This window comes from Eremothecium cymbalariae, chromosome 2, assembly GCF_000235365.1.
Source record: "Eremothecium cymbalariae DBVPG#7215 chromosome 2, complete sequence".
Classification (NCBI taxonomy): domain Eukaryota; kingdom Fungi; phylum Ascomycota; class Saccharomycetes; order Saccharomycetales; family Saccharomycetaceae; genus Eremothecium; species Eremothecium cymbalariae.
Genome location: NC_016450.1, coordinates 1,495,417 through 1,513,239, shown reverse-complemented (window position 1 = coordinate 1,513,239; position 17,823 = coordinate 1,495,417). Strand labels below are relative to the sequence as shown.

The 17,823-nt window shown below is 43.2% G+C and overlaps 11 protein-coding genes and 1 non-coding gene across 12 annotated transcripts; 5 read left to right on the top strand and 7 right to left on the bottom strand.

Annotated features, from left to right (window-relative positions):
• The first annotated feature begins 116 nt into the window (after positions 1-116).
• Ecym_2779 lies at positions 117-205 on the top strand. Its single transcript is given in 2 exon segments — positions 117-153; positions 170-205. It is a non-coding gene; the product is annotated as a tRNA-Lys (tRNA).
• Positions 206-328: 123 nt separating this feature from the next.
• Ecym_2778 (uncharacterized protein) lies at positions 329-2,293 on the bottom strand (the record flags this gene model as incomplete). Its single annotated transcript, XM_003645246.1, has 1 exon — positions 329-2,293. The coding sequence occupies one exon, from the start codon at positions 2,291-2,293 to the stop codon at positions 329-331; it is 1,965 nt and encodes a 654-aa protein (XP_003645294.1).
• Positions 2,294-2,894: 601 nt separating this feature from the next.
• Positions 2,895-4,331, bottom strand: SEC61 (translocon subunit SEC61; the record flags this gene model as incomplete). Its single annotated transcript, XM_003645245.1, has 1 exon — positions 2,895-4,331. One exon carries the CDS (start codon positions 4,329-4,331, stop codon positions 2,895-2,897), a length of 1,437 nt encoding a protein of 478 aa, XP_003645293.1.
• A 480-nt stretch (positions 4,332-4,811) lies between these two features.
• On the bottom strand, positions 4,812-6,209 carry MCH1 (Mch1p; the record flags this gene model as incomplete). Its single annotated transcript, XM_003645244.1, has 1 exon — positions 4,812-6,209. One exon carries the CDS (start codon positions 6,207-6,209, stop codon positions 4,812-4,814), a length of 1,398 nt encoding a protein of 465 aa, XP_003645292.1.
• A 454-nt stretch (positions 6,210-6,663) lies between these two features.
• PBP4 (Pbp4p) lies at positions 6,664-7,203 on the bottom strand (the record flags this gene model as incomplete). The annotated part of the gene is made up of 1 exon (XM_003645243.1): positions 6,664-7,203. One exon carries the CDS (start codon positions 7,201-7,203, stop codon positions 6,664-6,666), a length of 540 nt encoding a protein of 179 aa, XP_003645291.1.
• Positions 7,204-8,025: 822 nt separating this feature from the next.
• FBP1 (fructose 1,6-bisphosphate 1-phosphatase) lies at positions 8,026-9,060 on the top strand (the record flags this gene model as incomplete). The annotated part of the gene is made up of 1 exon (XM_003645242.1): positions 8,026-9,060. One exon carries the CDS (start codon positions 8,026-8,028, stop codon positions 9,058-9,060), a length of 1,035 nt encoding a protein of 344 aa, XP_003645290.1.
• Positions 9,061-9,275: 215 nt separating this feature from the next.
• SLC1 (1-acylglycerol-3-phosphate O-acyltransferase SLC1) lies at positions 9,276-10,133 on the bottom strand (the record flags this gene model as incomplete). Its single annotated transcript, XM_003645241.1, has 1 exon — positions 9,276-10,133. One exon carries the CDS (start codon positions 10,131-10,133, stop codon positions 9,276-9,278), a length of 858 nt encoding a protein of 285 aa, XP_003645289.1.
• Positions 10,134-10,490: 357 nt separating this feature from the next.
• On the top strand, positions 10,491-11,162 carry PSY3 (Psy3p; the record flags this gene model as incomplete). Its single annotated transcript, XM_003645240.1, has 1 exon — positions 10,491-11,162. One exon carries the CDS (start codon positions 10,491-10,493, stop codon positions 11,160-11,162), a length of 672 nt encoding a protein of 223 aa, XP_003645288.1.
• Positions 11,163-11,445: 283 nt separating this feature from the next.
• LHP1 (tRNA maturation protein LHP1) lies at positions 11,446-12,279 on the top strand (the record flags this gene model as incomplete). The annotated part of the gene is made up of 1 exon (XM_003645239.1): positions 11,446-12,279. The coding sequence occupies one exon, from the start codon at positions 11,446-11,448 to the stop codon at positions 12,277-12,279; it is 834 nt and encodes a 277-aa protein (XP_003645287.1).
• Positions 12,280-12,695: 416 nt separating this feature from the next.
• KNH1 (Knh1p) lies at positions 12,696-13,535 on the bottom strand (the record flags this gene model as incomplete). The annotated part of the gene is made up of 1 exon (XM_003645238.1): positions 12,696-13,535. One exon carries the CDS (start codon positions 13,533-13,535, stop codon positions 12,696-12,698), a length of 840 nt encoding a protein of 279 aa, XP_003645286.1.
• A 1,304-nt stretch (positions 13,536-14,839) lies between these two features.
• On the top strand, positions 14,840-16,102 carry Ecym_2769 (uncharacterized protein; the record flags this gene model as incomplete). The annotated part of the gene is made up of 1 exon (XM_003645237.1): positions 14,840-16,102. One exon carries the CDS (start codon positions 14,840-14,842, stop codon positions 16,100-16,102), a length of 1,263 nt encoding a protein of 420 aa, XP_003645285.1.
• Positions 16,103-16,336: 234 nt separating this feature from the next.
• Positions 16,337-17,632, bottom strand: Ecym_2768 (C2H2-type zinc finger protein; the record flags this gene model as incomplete). The annotated part of the gene is made up of 1 exon (XM_003645236.1): positions 16,337-17,632. The coding sequence occupies one exon, from the start codon at positions 17,630-17,632 to the stop codon at positions 16,337-16,339; it is 1,296 nt and encodes a 431-aa protein (XP_003645284.1).
• Positions 17,633-17,823: the final 191 nt, after the last annotated feature.

Here is a 17,823-nt window from a genome sequence, read left to right as displayed (position 1 = left end):
TTCTTAGTCTGATCATCATAACTGCCGAGATGCTCTTTTGATTTTACGACACATCACATGTATAAATCATCTTATTTATAACATCAAGTACTGCAGTTTTAAACCCGGAGAACTCGTCCTTGTTAGCTCAGTTGGTAGAGCGTTCGGCTTTTACGCATGCTTGCAAGGCACCGAAATGTCACGGGTTCGAGCCCCGTATGAGGAGTTCTTCAATTTTTCCCTACACAAACCTCCGAAATTTCAACGTGCATAAACCTCATTAATGCAAAACCACGCTATGTATTCATATAGCCTTAAAGAAAAGTATAATATGTTCCACATGAGGGATCTATTGGCTCATCTCCATAATTTTTCCATTACGTTGTATCTTGAATAGCTGAATATCTTCAGAAAAAGTAATCGGCCAAAAATTCACAAAAGAGACGCCCTTAAAATGACCGCCTTCCAATATAATCCACATAAAAGCATCTTCGGAATTTGGCCAACTTAAAATACCATTTTCAGATGTAAAATAAGCTTTCATCTTATTTTGGTAGGTAATATCATCAAATTTGGCTATTTCAATTGAAAAAAGACCAAGTGTAACATCGCTCTTACGATGGGCAATAGCTGCTGCGTCAGCACCACAATGACTTTTCTCGTCATCATCTGGAACTATGAGCCAAGGCTCTTCGCCCAGTTCCGTGACTTCAAAGGTTTCCATACACCAAGCTAATTCGCAAGATTCAATATGTAATTCCTCGTTAAATGAAACAGATAGTTTAGGTATATCAATAGCTGCTTCCGCATATTCCCAGGAGTGAGCAGAATAAAGCGGTGCTCGCACAGTTAGGTCTTTAACCTTAATACCCTGGCTGGACTTTTTGGCGCGTCTTACGATAGAACATTTAATTGTTAGGAAAGGGAGAATACCTCTACTTACACCTTTGTAACAGACTCGAACCTTTAATCTATAATTGTCGACAACCCCAGCTTTGAAACATTGGTTAAAATCGAATATGGGGACAGTTTCAGTTTGGAACTTAGGGATATTAATAGAGACACAACTGCCGCCAAAAAAAGCGTCTAAGTCATTGATTCTGATAAACTTGCTCTTTTTAGGCATTGGTGTTGCCATTGATAGCTGAACCCAATTTTTAAGGGAAATACTTTTTCCATTAAAGTTAAAGAAGGTACCTGCTCCATGCGAAAATACTGTTAAAAATGAAACGCTATCTGCACCAACATACCACGGGACAGAGTTACTTTCTGCTGGATTCGAGGCTGGTTTCATGGCTGAACTCGAAATTTTGCCCCAAAACTCGTCATCCATATTCAGGAAATCATCGTACTGGAAGTTTTCATATGTCCATGCTGGCGCAAACAAACCGATGTTACTGCTGAAGCTGCTAACTATTTTAGCTGGTATTTCGGAAGTGAGACCCCCAGATCCAACTTTCATATTTCTCCCCCAAACGTCAATTCCCCATATTATTTTATTTCTCATAGATATCTTTCCAACATTTGATACAGTGTTTTTAACATTTTCAACATCCCACGAATAATTGGTAAAAAACCTATCAGATACGTTAAAGAACTCCCAGTTATAATCATTAACTTCATTTTGATAAAGAGCTTTGTTACACTTAGTAATGTACGAATCATACCAAATTAAACGACCATCTTTTACATTTAGTTTTAAGCTGTTCTGCAAGGACCTAACGAAGTCTACAACTCCGCTCGAACCACCTAAAAATCTGGTTTCAAAATTTAACAGCCATCCTTCAAACTGGAATAGTTGACATAAATTTGTTAGAATCTTCACCAGCGTAAAATCGCCATCTTTATCGCGTTGGAATATTCTGCTATCAGAGTAGCCATCATCAAGTTCCTCCAAAATCAATGTCCCAAGTACAGGGATTCCAAATCTATGCAAATAGTTCAACCATCCAACAGGTGGTATGGTCACAAAATGGTGTGAGAAATATATAAATTCATCAACAAGTTCCGGCCAGCGCAACCAATAATGATGTCCTGTTGGATGACGATAGTCTCCAAACACAAGGCTATCTTCCATAGGATTATAACCTCCTTTCATATCATGACAAACAGTGACAATGGGACGAGAAGTCTCTCCACGAAACTGACTAGTTCGAGTAGAACTCGAACGTGTTTTAATATAATTATTTAGGGGTTCTCTCGAAACGTTTGCCTGATCCTTAATGCTTAAAGACTTTTTGAGATTGTATTCATTAAACCATAGCTCTAGGTCAACTAGAGAGTCAAAATAAAGAGCACCATAATCGTTTGTCATAGTTGCTTTGCTAATGTTCTTAGCATTTCTATGCGGTGAATTTTTAGAATTATAGATGCTCCCAGCAGATGATCGAATCCTCGATATTGACGAATATAAAGGAAATACTCGCTCCTTTGACCAAGGAGCTATGATCCCCCACAAATTGCACTCGCTGCAGTATGACACTTTAAATATCTATGTCCCTAACCGGCTGACTAACCTTCGTACGTAGACGAATGCTTTAGGATGTTGTAGGTTTATTTACCTATATGTAATTAAAGGGATATACGGATAACTAGTAACTTTTTGCACAATTCGGCATTTTATTACCATACGACTTTAAACAGATATTACAAATGGATATGAAGTTAGAAGAAAAAGAAGTATGGAATGTTGGATATTTAGAATAAATGTTGAATATAGCCACATCAGGAGTATTATAAAAGCTGAATGGTTGAAGGATCAGTGTCTTAGGTGTCAAAGGCTATATCTTCGATGGATATTTTGTTAACATATATATACATCATGATTATAACCGCACACGACGGCAACCAAAATGCGAGCGTGAACTCAATAAACTACTTTTACATTAGAAGGAGTAGATAAGCATCCATTAAAATCATTCAGAGAACCCAGCAACCAAATTCTTTGCGAAACCCCCTTCTTTCGCAGCCGCTTCGTAGTATCCATAAATAGTAGTAGTAGCCATTAAGATGGAAGTACCAGAACCCAAGGTACCCAGTAAGTCAGAACCGACGGATAACGCGCCAATAGTAGCACCTCCGAAAGCAGCTGCAATTGGAATAACCTTCTTCAATTCCTTGTAAACGCTAGTTTCTCTCTTACCGTTAATAACAAGCCCTTGTTCTTTGAATTGTTTAGACACATCACGTGGAGAGGTGCCGGAGACGTCAATCCATGTTCTTGAGAACATAGCGCAAGCACCTAGAACAAATGCAACATATATTACAGTCTTTGAAGGGTCCAATAGAGCCTCGGTGAAGGAATATGGTGGCTGGATATAGTAAGATAAACCCGATAAAGCGGCTTGCTGACTATATTGTGACCCTGGTCTGGTACCCCAAATACCAATCATTCTTACTATAGGGTTGTTAGGAAATTTTTGGTACAATAGCTGGGACGTCAAGAATATGTTAGAGGTCAACGCTGACTGCAACATGATTGGAGTATTCGAGGTGTAAAACAGCTTAATTGGGTAAGCGCCAATTTGTCCCCTAGTTCTAGTAGATCTAATTGGCAATTCGTAACGGAACCCTTGCAGATACAAAACAAACAAGAAAACACCAACAGTTGAGAACACTTGAAACATGTTAGGTAAACTTTCTCTGTAAAAAGCCTCTACCAGTGCTCTCTTCTTGTCCTTTCTTACACTCAACAAATGGAACAAAGCAATTACAGCGCCTTCAAACTCCTTGCCACGACCAAAATTAACGGTAGTAGGAGCAAAGGCTTTCCAAAAGATTTGTTCCGCGATGTTTGTTGCAGTGAACAACGAAATACCGGATCCCAAACCATATCCCTTTATCAGTAACTCATCTAGTAGCAACACAATGAATGATGCAAAGACCAATTGTAAGATTAGTAGAAATGATATCGCAATACCCAAATCTGAAACCCTACCATAGTTACCAGTTAATACAACCACAATTGCCTGACCTAAAGTCAATATTATAGCACAAACCTTTTGAGCAATCTGAAATAACTCGCGATCTTGCTTGCTTTCCAAATTCACTTGGAGCAATTGAGTACCCTGTAAAAACTGGAAGATCATAGAGGAGGTAATAATCGGCGAAACACCTAATTCCATCAGCGTACCCCTATTAGAGGCTAACATGGCACGTAACCAGTATAAGGGATCGCTACTTTCACTAGAAACGATCCCATAGAGAGGAATTTGGCCAAGAACCAAAAAAATCAAAAGACATACCGCAGTCCAAATCAATTTCTGATTATATGGCACCTTTCTCTCTGGTGCAATGACCTCAGGTAAGAATGCTTCAAAAGGTTTGAAGAGATCCAAAAGACGACCACTCATAGTATATTCAATCAAAAAAAAATTCAGAAAAACGACGCAGCACCTGGAAAACTTATAAACTTCAAATCACTCAATCTATTGTTTATGTGACTGTGCGGTTACAGCAAGTTACAACTCCGAAATCTTAGGTTTACAGCTATGTAAAGTCTAAGGTCTCTGGTGGGATCTTGTTCTCCATGAAGTTTCCAAATTTGAAGGTGGCCGCCCGACAAATTACGAGATTGAACGGAACACGTCAATAGAAAAATCAACAAATCACGTGATTCAAAATTCCCCGGCAACAGAATCATACAGAAAGCTCAAACGTTAAGTCCAACCCCCAGGAGGCCTGTATGATCGAGTCATAAGAGCTCATATAGCTCAATGCAGAGAATTGGAACGGTACACCAAAAAGTTAGAATATTTTTTTAATATGTAACCTCAACGAAGACTCAGTACAAGAGGGCAAGTAAATGAAGTAACTAATAATGGAGTATTTAATTACACCTTTTGTCTCCAGCAGGTGATATATGCGATGACAGAGACCAGTAGACTTAGAGCCAGCGATAATGCGGACATGCGTAATGCAGTGCTTACACACATTGGATCTGGAAGTTTTGTACCAGCAGTAGTGCAGTTCTTGTCAAAGATGGTAGCATATAGAGTACTAAAAATAGTAGATCCAACCGCGGGTGCACACATGAAGAAGCCATAAGCGGTTCCAAAGATAGATTCACCCCAAATACAGATAGTGATTATTGGTAGGACAGTGAAGAGACTTCCGCAACAGATTCCGGAGAGTATGCTGGACCAAATGAAGGGCGAAGATGCCTGAGGGCTTTTCAATGCGGGTAAAACCAGCCATTGACCTACCGTACCACTGAGCAGTGCCAGCCATAGGACGATTATTTTAGGGATGTCATAGTAAGTGCAGAAGTCTAGCATTACACCAGAGAGGAGGCGTGATGCTGTCGACATCACGGAGTATGAAGACAGCACGGATGGATGATGGACGAGGTCTGCCAGCGAACCCATGTTAGTCAAGAACATTTCAAGCGGTCCGAGAGATGCCATAACGATGAAAGACATTATGTAAACATAAGGGTCGTGGAAAAAGGTTTGGAGTTTGCATTGCACTTTAGGAGACAGCAATGGCTGGCGAGGGTCGTTTTCATCATGATTACTATGGTTGTCGCTGGAGGCCGAATTGACAGTGATAGATTCTCCTGCCTTGAGCTTAAGCATACTCGTAAAGCTAGATGAAACCCAGGTGAAAAAGCTTACTGCTGTATAACAGAGCACCAGAAATCCAAATACTCTTGACAAGTCTAGATATGGGAGACCATTATTGAACCATTGCAGTTTTAAAGCCTGAGTGCCAATGACGGATGCAAGTCCATAGAACGTGGTAGGGAGACTAATTGAGAGCAATTGATGATCTGGATACAGTTTCAGACATGTAAAGAGGGAAGCAAAGTAGAGTGCACTAGTAGATATACCAATTAAAGCAAAGCAAAATACACTGCTGGCAAAGTGAGGCTCCCCGGATATAAACACCCACGCTAGATATGCATAAGTCGGCACAAATCCAATAAAGGAGATCCACGTCAGTAAAACAGGCCCATGGGAATCACAAATCAGCCCTAAAAATGGAGGTGCGATATATCCTCCAAAATTGACAGCGATAGAAAAAGTATTGATCTCCATGGAAGTGTAGTGTAAATGCTGACGCCATGTGTCTGAATAAAGAGAAATTTGGGTAATAAACCCTGAGGGAATGCATGCCAACAGGGAAATAATAAATGAAGCTAAGTGTAAAGTATCCCAGTCCAGCTGCGACTCGTCCAAGCATTTTCTGATGTGGTATGTCAGCCTATCTTCAATATTAGACAGAACCATATAAGGCAGAACACTCCCATTAACTCCAAAATAGTAACTGAGTAGATGACAATAATTCACACCTACCCTGATTCCAACCGACACCGCACTGTTCAAATTGAACACTGTTCGAGCATGACATACAGAAAGAAGCCTGTATGCAACGTAGCCGTAAATTTCAACTAATCGAACTATTTCTTTTCAAAAGGTTAAAAAATCGTGGAGACGTATGATAAAGACGAAATCGGGCATGTCGGTGTTCGTAATACAAGTTCCGCGCCCCACTACTGCGAATAATGCTACTCTTGCTTTAAGTATACAGGGCGATATTGTAGACATATACACAACTGCTACTACCATCTGTCCCATATATACGATGCTTGCTAAGCTGGCCGATACATACATAAATACATATATGTAAATACCGCGTATAATATAAAAATTAACATATGGGGGGTGGAACGGGAAGAGCGTGCTAGGACCTCAACGCCCTGGCTACTTCAGTTAGACAGCCGTATCGCTTGGACTTCCACTTGCTCGAAGTATTTGTATCCCAAGAAACAGAACGTGAAGTCGCCGAATACTCAGACGCAATTCTCGCATGCTGTTTAAAATGCTCCTGCAAGAATGTCTCTACTTCCTGAGCATTGAACGACGCCCGCTGAGTCTTACGTGCCTTCTTCTCCTTGCAGTCCTTCGTATCCTTGTCATCCTTACCAGGAAGATTAGAAGCTCCTATCGAATCTTGTTCAGTCGCCGGTCCCGTTCCTGTAGCCACCAGCGAAGCCGCTGAACCAGATGACGATGACGACGACATCGTTGCATTTAGGCTGTTGTGACCACCGCCCCCACCTCCACCACCATAACTGCTCCCATTGCCACCATTATGGTTCTTGCTATGCTTGCTACTTGTACCTCCCGTTGTCCTTGCAGACGGGGTTGCCACCGAATACCTCTTTGCTGACGCTGCTGCTGCCCATCCAGTCAACTTTGGTCTGGGTGGTACCTGTACCATAATTGTGCTTATTTTTTGTAAAATGAAGAGAAAAAGAAAACCCTTTTCCAGTATTATATATACCTATGCAGCCGATACTTGAAGCCCTGCTGCTGTTGCTACAGTTGATGTGGCAACCGCTCTCCGAACCCCGTGACCTCTGTAAGCTTGCTCAAGTTGGCTTCAGTTATTATTTGAACTTGTTAATCCTTTGTACATAGAAACATCACGGCGGGGACATTATTAGAGATGATGAGAACGAACCGGAAACCGGAAACTGTATCACGTGACGCGGATCACGTGACGCGGATCACTGCCGATCGTTGTGCTTGCGTAATCATAACTTCGGAACCTCTTGCGCCGGATGGAAATACCGGTCACGGGACCAGACGGTACCTCCGGATCCCCGGGCCCTCTCCCTTCTCGAGGAATTCTCGAGGTTTGAGATACGCCGGGGCGCATGATTAAATTGGTCTCGAGCCTGGAGGGTGGCAGGGACATTTGCTTCCATCGAGACGGATGCCTTCGGCTCCCTAATGAGGATACCCCACCGCTTGGCGACCGCCTGAGGGTGGTTGCCTCTCTACTGTAGCGAGAAGCAATAGTTTACGATAGGAGATAGGCCTTAGAAGGGTTTCATTGGGTGTGTAGGTTCACACCGACGATCAGGAGAAACGTGGGCAGTATATATATATGTGCGTGTGCATATTCTTGTTATTGTAGTACAGTGTGTAGCATATTATATTTGGGTTTTAGTCTGGTGGGTTTGAAAGATCGATCATATTCTATCTAGGTCGGTTATAGTCCACAAGCATTAGTCGCTATATTGTCTAGAAAGAACAAATGTCTCCAGCTACTAGTGCAAACAGAGGGGATTCGTCTTCGGAGTCCATTGATACAGATATAATTACGCTCTCACGGTTCATTTTGGAATCACAGCGGGCTTCTGCGAAGAACGCGACGGGAGAGTTTAATTTATTACTCAATTCATTGTCGTTTGCATTTAAGTTCATATCGCAGACTATTAGACGGGCCGAGTTGGTGAATCTGATAGGGCTTGCAGGCGCGTCGAATGCTACAGGCGATGAGCAAAAGAAGTTAGATGTGCTTGGGGACGAAATATTCTTAAATGCGATGAAGGCTAGTGGGAATGTGAAGGTGCTTGTGTCAGAGGAGCAGGAAGATTTGATTGTTTTCCCGGAGACGGGGGGCACTTATGCTGTTTGTTGTGATCCAATTGATGGCTCGTCTAATTTGGATGCAGGTGTATCTGTGGGGACGATTGTTTCTATATTTAAATTGACACCTGATTCCAGCGGGACTATTAAGGATGTGCTCCGTTGTGGACGTGAGATTGTGGCAGCATGTTATGCGATGTATGGTGCCTCAACACACGTGATGTTGACTACTGGCAATGGCGTCAATGGGTTTACGTTGGATACCAATTTGGGTGAGTTTATTCTTACTTACCGTGATTTGAGGATGCCTGATTCGAAGAACATTTATTCGATTAACGAGGGGAATAGTGTGTATTGGGTGGAGGCGATCCGTGGATTCATTGAGTCGTTGAAGAAGTGTGAAAAGCCTTACTCAGCGCGGTACATTGGGTCAATGGTGGGAGATGTGCACCGTACTTTGTTATACGGCGGGCTGTTCTCTTACCCGTGCGACAGGAAGAATCCTTGCGGTAAATTGAGGCTACTATACGAAGCATTCCCCATGGCTTATCTGATCGAACAAGCGGGAGGGAAAGCCGTTAACGACAAAGGCGAGCGTATTCTTGATCTGACTCCCGAGCACATTCATGACAAAACCTCAATTTGGCTAGGTTCCACAAAGGAAGTTAATAAGTACCTGGAGCACATTGGCAAGTTGTGAAAGTCTTCCCAAGAACGGGCAGCCAACATTGTTTTGGCCGTTATGCGGCTAGCTACATACCCATACTCCTCGTTTTGGAGTAGGCAATGCGCAACTTACATCTCTATATATAAATACATGTGTATATATACATATATAGAGATGCATATACATATAGTTCACTTATACTGTTATTTTTTGTTTACAAAATTGTATTCACTCATTTAAAACATCACTTACTGGAGTAAGCTCGTAGTCTCATCAATTTCTTTAAAGTCTTCAGACTCCCCACTGCTGCAAGGGTGTAACTGGCTTTGTGCATCTGGAGGCAACTCGCTGCCGGGAACAGCTTCAGAATAACCCATATTTTCATACTCGGTTTGCATCAATTGATATACATCCTCTACTAATTCACCAATATCCTCCTTCTTCAAATCTTGCGTAGAAATAGGATCCAAGACCTTACATGTCATTACACCGCTATTAAAAATACCAAGTTTGGGGCAGAACAACGTACTGGTATTTGAAACAACAACTGGAATGATAGGAATCTGAGCTTGCTGTGCTAAGTGGAATGCTCCTTTTTTGAACGGAAGCATTTTCAACTTAGTAGAATAGGATCTTGTCCCCTCTGGGTAAATCCAAAGAGCTCTCTTATCTCTTTTAAGACTCTCCAAGGCAGATTTCAAGGTCCCCACACTTTTCTCTCTATTGGACCTATTCAAAAACACGGTACCGCTCAAATACATGAACCAACCCAACAACGGAACCCATTTTAACGACTCCTTAGCCGTCACAGTACAGCCGGGAACGAAGATCTTACCCAATACTAAAATATCAAGCTCGGATTGATGATTTGACACAAAAACAGCGGGCACTTTAATCTTATCAGCATTAATAACCTTGACATTAACCCCAATAGCAGGCCCAACAATGTAATTAAATGCTCGAGCAGTAGTCCACTGGGCTAGGCGCCGTTTACCCACCAGAGATAGAAGAACTGCTGCCACCACACCATAGAGAGAACATGATGATAACAAAACAACTGCCAGAACAGATTTGGCATAGAAGCTTAACTTACTAAAGAACCCCATGCCTATCTCTATATAATGGAACCTAAAAGCAACCAAAAACCTTCTCCAGCTAAAAAAATTCAACAAAAATCGATAGTAACGGGTTGTTAGAAGAAGAATCTCGTATTTTTCACTGGTCAGTAAAATAATCTAACTTCACTAGTGTAGCCTCCTTTGTGCCCCCCAAATCTCCTGTCTATACTATTATTAATACTTGTTTTCCGTCACCAACAAATACTAATACAGTTGTTGGTAACGCAGTTTAAACTCCAAAGGAAAAAAGGCGAGCCAGCCCTTCCTTATATAACGTCCCATAAGGTTCTCCCTCTGTAACAACAATATTCCGCCTGCCATACGCATGCCAAACAGCCGGCACCCATGGATATAGTCTACAGATGCAAGGTATATCCCTTGGATAGGTTCCTGAAACCACATTTATACACATTGAACTGGCTTCCGGAACTATCTGTTGACGACAAAAGGAAACCCGTCAGGTTTCTTCACATCGTTGAAAAATCCATGGGATTACTAGATCGTTGGAAAGCATCCTTTCTTCGACAACTACTCGACCAAAACGATCCTGCAACCGTTCTGGTGATCGATGCTATTTCAATATGGTCTCGTATGCTCCCTCATAAATCCGAATCGCAAGTTCACTATCTCAACAACCCCAGCATTCTTCAATTTTCTGGACTTGTTGGGTTTCTAGCTCAACTTTGCGAATCACCAGACCTTGCTCTTCGCAGCAGATGTGACATACATGCATCCTTGGATGCTCCATTGAAGACTGTCATATTAGATAACCTATCTGCGTATTACTTTCAAGAAAACGCCTCACTAGAGACTTTGCGCAAGCTATTGGAGACTTTGCATGCTACCTTAGGCTGTGCCGTGGTCACGTTTGGATACGGCATAGAGTATTACGAAGGTGTTGATAATACATATCCAACCAGACCTTCTGAAATAAAAGGTCCCTGGCCTACTAGACTGGACTATTCATATTTAAAAGCAATGGATAGTGTCCTAGTGTTCACCCAGGACAAGAATTAGTCTAGTTGCCCGTAAGCAAACCTTGAATCTTCCAGTTTTGGTTGGGATGGTGATGCTGGTGGTGGTGATGGGTTTTGTTATGAAAGAAAGGATCTCAATTTTCCAAAATGCACATTCTCGCACTTTTGGAAAAATGGTGAAAAAAAAAGAAATTGCTCTTGTAAGTTGGACGAAGTTTGATGTGGGATGGGGTCTTTGATAAAAAATTGTTAACGTTGAGGACGTTTGGAAGTCGCTAGCAGATCATTGAAACAAAAATTAGTGTTGGAGAGATTATATAGTAATGTCGGAGAATCGCCGTGAGTCTTATGTGCCAATTGAGTTTACTCCAGAGGTAGAGAAGCAATGTTTAAAGCAGGTCGAGTTTTATTTCAGTGAATACAATTTTCCATTCGACAAATTTTTGAGAAGTACGGCAGAGAAGAATGAGGGATGGGTTCCAATTACGACTGTTGCGAGTTTCAATAGGATGAAGAAGTTTAGGCCAGTTGATGAGGTGGTGAAAACTTTGCGTAAGTCTACTGTATTAGAAGTTAGTGCAGATGGGGAGAATGTCAAGAGAAGAGTTCCGTTGAACCTAGAGCACAAGAAGGTGAGGAGTGAGCGTACTTTGGCAGTTATGAACTTCCCCCGGTTAGATGACGACAAGGATAGTATCCAAAACGAGGATAAGTTAGCTTTACAGGAGGAGATGGAGAAATTTTTTTGCGGCCTGGAATCTTGCTCTGCATCTATCCAACAAGTTAGATTAAAGAGGGACCACAAGAAGAAATTCAACGGTACCGTTATGATTGAGTTTTCCAACAGTGCTGATTGTAAGCAGTTCTTTGAGGTATATGGTAAAGATGATGCTTTATCTTTCCAGGACCGTAAACTTGATGTTCTCACAAAGCAGCAGTATGATCTTCAGAGAGAGGCGACACGCAGCAAGAATTTTGGTGGTAACGGCCAGCGGTCTAGATCCTTTACTGGACACAGGAAGAATATGCCAAGGCTTAAGGATTCGAAGAAGGAAAAGGAGGGTACCAACCAGGCAAAGGTGGAAGGGGAACAGGTAGCCAAGACCGAAGGGGAGCCGTCTTCAAAGGAAGATGAAGAGGCGGTTGTCTCTGATTAAAGAGAGAAAAAGAGGGCTAACCATATTTCGAAGTTCTCTCTTTTGTTTGCCACAATCTTCCTGCGTACACTGCTATATATATAGCCTTGCGGATTCCGCATTACTCCGACTTTTTAAGCTTTAACGCAATATATTATAAAAAAATCTATTATTTCTTGTTAATATGTATCCAGGAGCGTCTTATAAATGGCTTTTTATCCTAACAACACGATCCCTAAGCGTTACGCACTTTCCTGGAGAGAAGAGGTAGGCCAGGTCCCAAGTTTTCTATAAAGCATTTAAAGTAGCCAAATATATAATATAATAACGATAGTAATAAAATAATAGGAAAATCTATATATACATACATACCCTTGATTTTTTCTAAGTAGATCCCAAAAATTTCCTTCCATAATACAATTTCTAACTAGAGTCCGCTAAACGTTAGTCGCCACAGGTACATTTAACAAAGCTCTACGCATATTATGAACATTCACCTTTTGGGGCTTAAGCGACACGCGTCGTGCCGGTTCGTACCAACCCCCATTATCCTTTGGCATTAAAGCTGGCGTTTCAGCGTTCACACCAGATTCTATTGTGTAAGACCAGCCCGGTGTTATCGTAGAGACACGACTAGGCACGGGCCCTTTGGTGGTGTAGTAACTCACTTGGCTTGTCGGAAATCTTCTCGTCCAAGTCTTAGCCGTCACAGTGGAGCCCGGTTGTAGTTGCATTGGTGCAACAAAAATGCGGCCAGTTTGGGAAACATAGTTAACAGCGCTGCTGGGAAGCATACCAAAACGAATATCATAAGCGGGATCGCGATCCGGTTCATCAGGGAAAGTCCCAACTTGCAAGTTACCAGTCATCCCCGTCAACCTGAACCGAGAACTATAGTGAGTAGAGGATCCTTCCGTGAACTGAATCATCACTCTAAGGTAATAATCGCCATTGCTACCTATTGAACTTTGCACTGGCAATCTGATCTTGTAATTCGCAGCACTAAATTGCGCCGCTGTCTGCGACATCAGTGAGATTTGGCAAAGATTTTCCTTGTATGCACCATAACATAATTCAAATATGAATTGTGCTGCATCCGTAAGCGTCGGGAAAGTCCCATCATCAATAATCGCCACCTCAATACTCGCTGAACCTCCAGACACGGCATACGAACTGCCTGCAGCCGGCGATGAAATCACCACATCACTCAGCACCGGGGAAAACACCAAACCAAAAAAAACCCCCACCAATATTGAAAACCCCCCACCCAACTTCATCCTTTCATATAGTACTATAGCCAACAAAAATGTGCTATTTCGAAGTAACAATTTCCAACTCTCGTACCCCTTGCCGTCAGGATAAATGAATGAATGAACAATATATCTTTCTCGTAACCTTGCTTAACAACGTCAAACTTACCACTGGACCTGACCGCCCTGTGTTACGCCTTTTTATCTAACAAATATCTCCCTGAATGTCCTTCAAACACTCTAACCGTTCTTTACGATGGTCCAAATTAACCTGGTATCTATTTATATGAGTCTCGAACAAATAATAGAGCGAGTCCAGTCTTCACCGTTGCCCCAACAACCAAATTTCTCTTATGTTATCGTCATGATGTAAAGTGTCAAAAAGAAAACCAAAAAAGTCTCTTCACCAACAGAGTTCCAATAAGAGAAAAGCAAACCACATCGAGCAATCATTTACGGTTACCAACGACACAAGCGAGAGGCGACGAACGGGGCAGAAAACGAGAACGAACAATTCCCTTTTCCTTTTTTCTATTATCCCTCGAGACTTCACGTTTTCCGTCCGCCTCGAGATAGAAGTTCGGGAGAAAAAAAGCCAAACCCTTTGTCTTCGTCGCTTGTTTTTTGCAACAGAAAGTTACGTAGACCGCCGACGAGATGCCTATTGTTCTTTTGTTTATACACGCGCCCAAAAGAAAAGAAAAGAAAATGGAAGGGCGCAGCGCGTTTCTTTTTTCCTTGATTTTTAAGACAATGAAAAAACGGCTTTTGGTCGAGAGATGGCTGCTCCTGCTGGAAAATCACTTAATAGTGTCACGTGACAATTCATAAGCAACTCGTTTTTTACTTGGATCGTGCTATATCTCTTGAAATTAGGATCTTCGTCTTGTATAATGCTGCATTTATAGGGAAAAAATCAGTTGATTATCTAAACTGTGTTGTAAACCGGCGTTAACTCATATCAGACCACCATATACGACGATTACGTCTTCCGACTGTTATCAGTTAGACATTGTCTCTATGTTGTCTCTATGTGGTTTTATATTAGCCTTTCTTACTTTTTTCCGATCTGTAATTTTGTTAAATGGCATAAGAAGTACTAGGGAGGTTTGTTAGAGCACCGGCTGGATCGTAAACGTTTTTTAGAAAAAGCGATTCTTTTTGAAAGCACAAGTATATTTTATAAAAGAGAGAAATGGAGAGAGAGGACGACAGACAGCGATTCATGTAGTTGGTAAAATTTTGGAATTGTAGGAGTAGCAAGCAGAGACTGGAATACAATTTTTGTTATATATATATATTATAGGAGTGGGAATCTAAGAAGAGCAGGAATGGCGGCTACAAGAATCGGAGGCGGTTCAGGATCCAATACTACTACCACCACGGAGGTGGTCGAGCCCAAAGTAGCAGTTGACACTAATGGAGATCTATTCAAGGTTCCTGATTATACAATTAAGGAGGTTCTAGGTGCTATTCCTCCAGAATGTTATGAGCGGAACTTGGTGGTGTCGATGTACTACGTTCTTCGGGATATCTTTTTCATGGTTTGCATCGGGTATTTGGCACAAGAAGTTTTGTATGAGAAATATATCAGTGACAGACACATGGTGGTTCGGTTTTCATTTTGGTTTTTGTATACGGTATTGCAAGGGCTTTTCGGGACAGGCCTTTGGGTTCTAGCCCACGAATGTGGGCATGGGGCTTTCAGTGACTACAAATCGGTGAATGATTTCGTTGGTTGGGTTTTGCATTCGTTTTTGCTTGTTCCTTATTTTTCGTGGAAATTCTCGCATTCAAAGCATCACAAGGCTACGGGCCACTTGACCAAGGACATGGTCTTTTTGCCGCCCACAGCGGAAGAGTTCAAGGTGCGCCGTGGGTTTATGGGTGATTTGGCAGAACACAGCGGTGATTCGCCGGTGAGGACGCTACTCGGGTTGATTGGCCAACAACTGGGTGGCTGGCACGCGTACGTGGTGGCCAATGTGACGGGCCAGACGTATCCGAATGCGTCCAAATGGACCACTAACCATTTCTGGCCATATTCTCCGTTGTTCGAGGCGAGAGACGCGTTTCACATTGTTCTCTCCGATCTCGGCATTTTGACGCAGTTGTTGGTATTGCGCGTGTGGTACTTGAACTACGGTGCGTGGTCACTGTTTATCCATTGGGTTGGCATGTGGCTGTGGGTAAATCACTGGCTTGTTTTCATTACCTATTTACAGCACACGGACGTGACTTTGCCCCACTATGCTTCTAGCGAATGGACGTTCGCCAAAGGTGCCGCATGTACCATTGATAGGAAATTTGGCTTTATCGGGCCATATTTTTTCCACGATATCATCGAGACGCATGTGCTGCACCACTATTGTTCGAGGATTCCATTCTACAATGCACGCAAGGCTACCGCTGCGATCCGCAAGGTAATGGGAGAGCACTACCGCTCCTCAGACGAGAACATGTGGCTAACGCTTTGGAAAACGGCTCGGTCGTGCCAGTTCGTGGACGACGAAACCACCAAAGGCGTGTACATGTACAGGAATGTGAACGGCAAGGGCGTCGGAGCCCGCGTCTCGGGCAAGAAGTACCAATGATTCCCACACCGATGGGTGGGTGGGACAACAAACAACTGGAGGGGGTTGGTGCTTTGCTAACAAGAAAATAAACAAAAACGTTTGCTTGACGTCTTCACGACACGAGGATAGGAGCAGCAGTAAGACGCCATATATATATATATATATATATATATATATATATACATGCATACATAATGAATATATATATATTCATGACTGAATACAAAAGATATACATTACCAGGGGGAACACTCAGTGGTAGAAATAGCCACAAACCTTCCCTATATGTTCGTTAAGCCAAACATCGACGTTATCAAACTTCATCCCACAATGCTTACACCTTCCATGGATATTGGCGCGCTCGCGCTTCTTTGTCCCCGGCGGGTATTCAAAATGCAGCGCCTTTAGATGGTTTTTGTAAGTGTCGCATCTGGAAAAAACCCCCGTGATATGGCAGTTCGACGTTTCAAACAACAACTGCCGGTCTTTGGTCGGGTATATCTCCATATCCAGTTTTATGAGCGCCGAATTGAAGGGGCACTTGTACGTGCCCTGGATCATATGCAAACTCTTCAATCGTTCCGTGGGGATGTTGTGTTCCAATTTAGCCGCCACGTTACGACTACCCGCCGGCCCGCAGCCATTCCCATGGCCGCCACCACCTTGTGTGCCGGCACAGCCGCCATGCTGGGCCTCGGCGGCTTTAAGTAGCTCCTGGCTCGGAGAAAACTCCTCCTTCCAATGACGTTTCTTGTGACGCTGGAGATCGTTGGAACGCGCGAACCCACGTGAGCAGATGTCGCATTTGTGGGGTCGAGCTTCCGGGTCCAGATGCGTCGATTTGTGTGTGGAGAGGTTAGCGTAGAAGTTGTGGCAGATGGGACACTCCTTTTTCTTGCGAGGCTTGTTCGACTTGCCAACTCTGCCGGCGGCTGCCACGGCGGCTGCGGCGCTGCCGCAGCCGCCGCCTCTATGATGAAGATGCTGATGCTGCTGGAGCTGGTGTTGGTGGTGATAATGATGGTGCTGCTGCTGCTGCGTATGCTGATCATGTAATTCCATGCCGCCTGCGGGTTTTTCCGAGGGCGATCCATCCACGGAAGAAGGCTGGCTGCCTCCTCCTAACCGCCCGCTGTCAATAGAAACATGTCTGAATGGGATAAAGTAATTGCTGTGGTCCGGAGATAAGGAACCGGACTGCGAGTCCGTTCTGCTGATATTGGACAATTGGTACGATAGAAGGGAGTCTGTATTGTTTGCGGCGGCTGCGGCCGCCGCAGAAGCGGAAGCAGAGGAGGAGGCCGCGCCCGCCGGATGGCAGGCGCGGCCTCCAGCGCTAGCCCCACCAGAACTAGGGCTGCTGGCGCTGCTGACGCTGCCACGGAGGTGCGCGCCGGCCGCGGCAGGAGCCGCGGGAACCACGGCTGCAGCTGCAGCTGCAGCTGCAGCTGCAGCTGCGGCGGCATGAAAATCCTGTTCCGTGGCAGCTCTAATCAAATTATCAAACGAAGATATAGGAGGCAACGTGATATGATTATCCTGCGTCATATGTACTCACTGTGTATGATAATTAAAATAATGATTCTCTTTTCTTTCACCAACGCACAACAGCACACGCACTGCACTTCTTTTTTTTATTTTTTAGGCTTGTGGGAAAAAATAACAACGGGGGGAAACCTTCTGCGAGTTTGTTTTGACGAAAAAAATCTGGTCAACAAATCTCGTTGGGATGTTTTTCT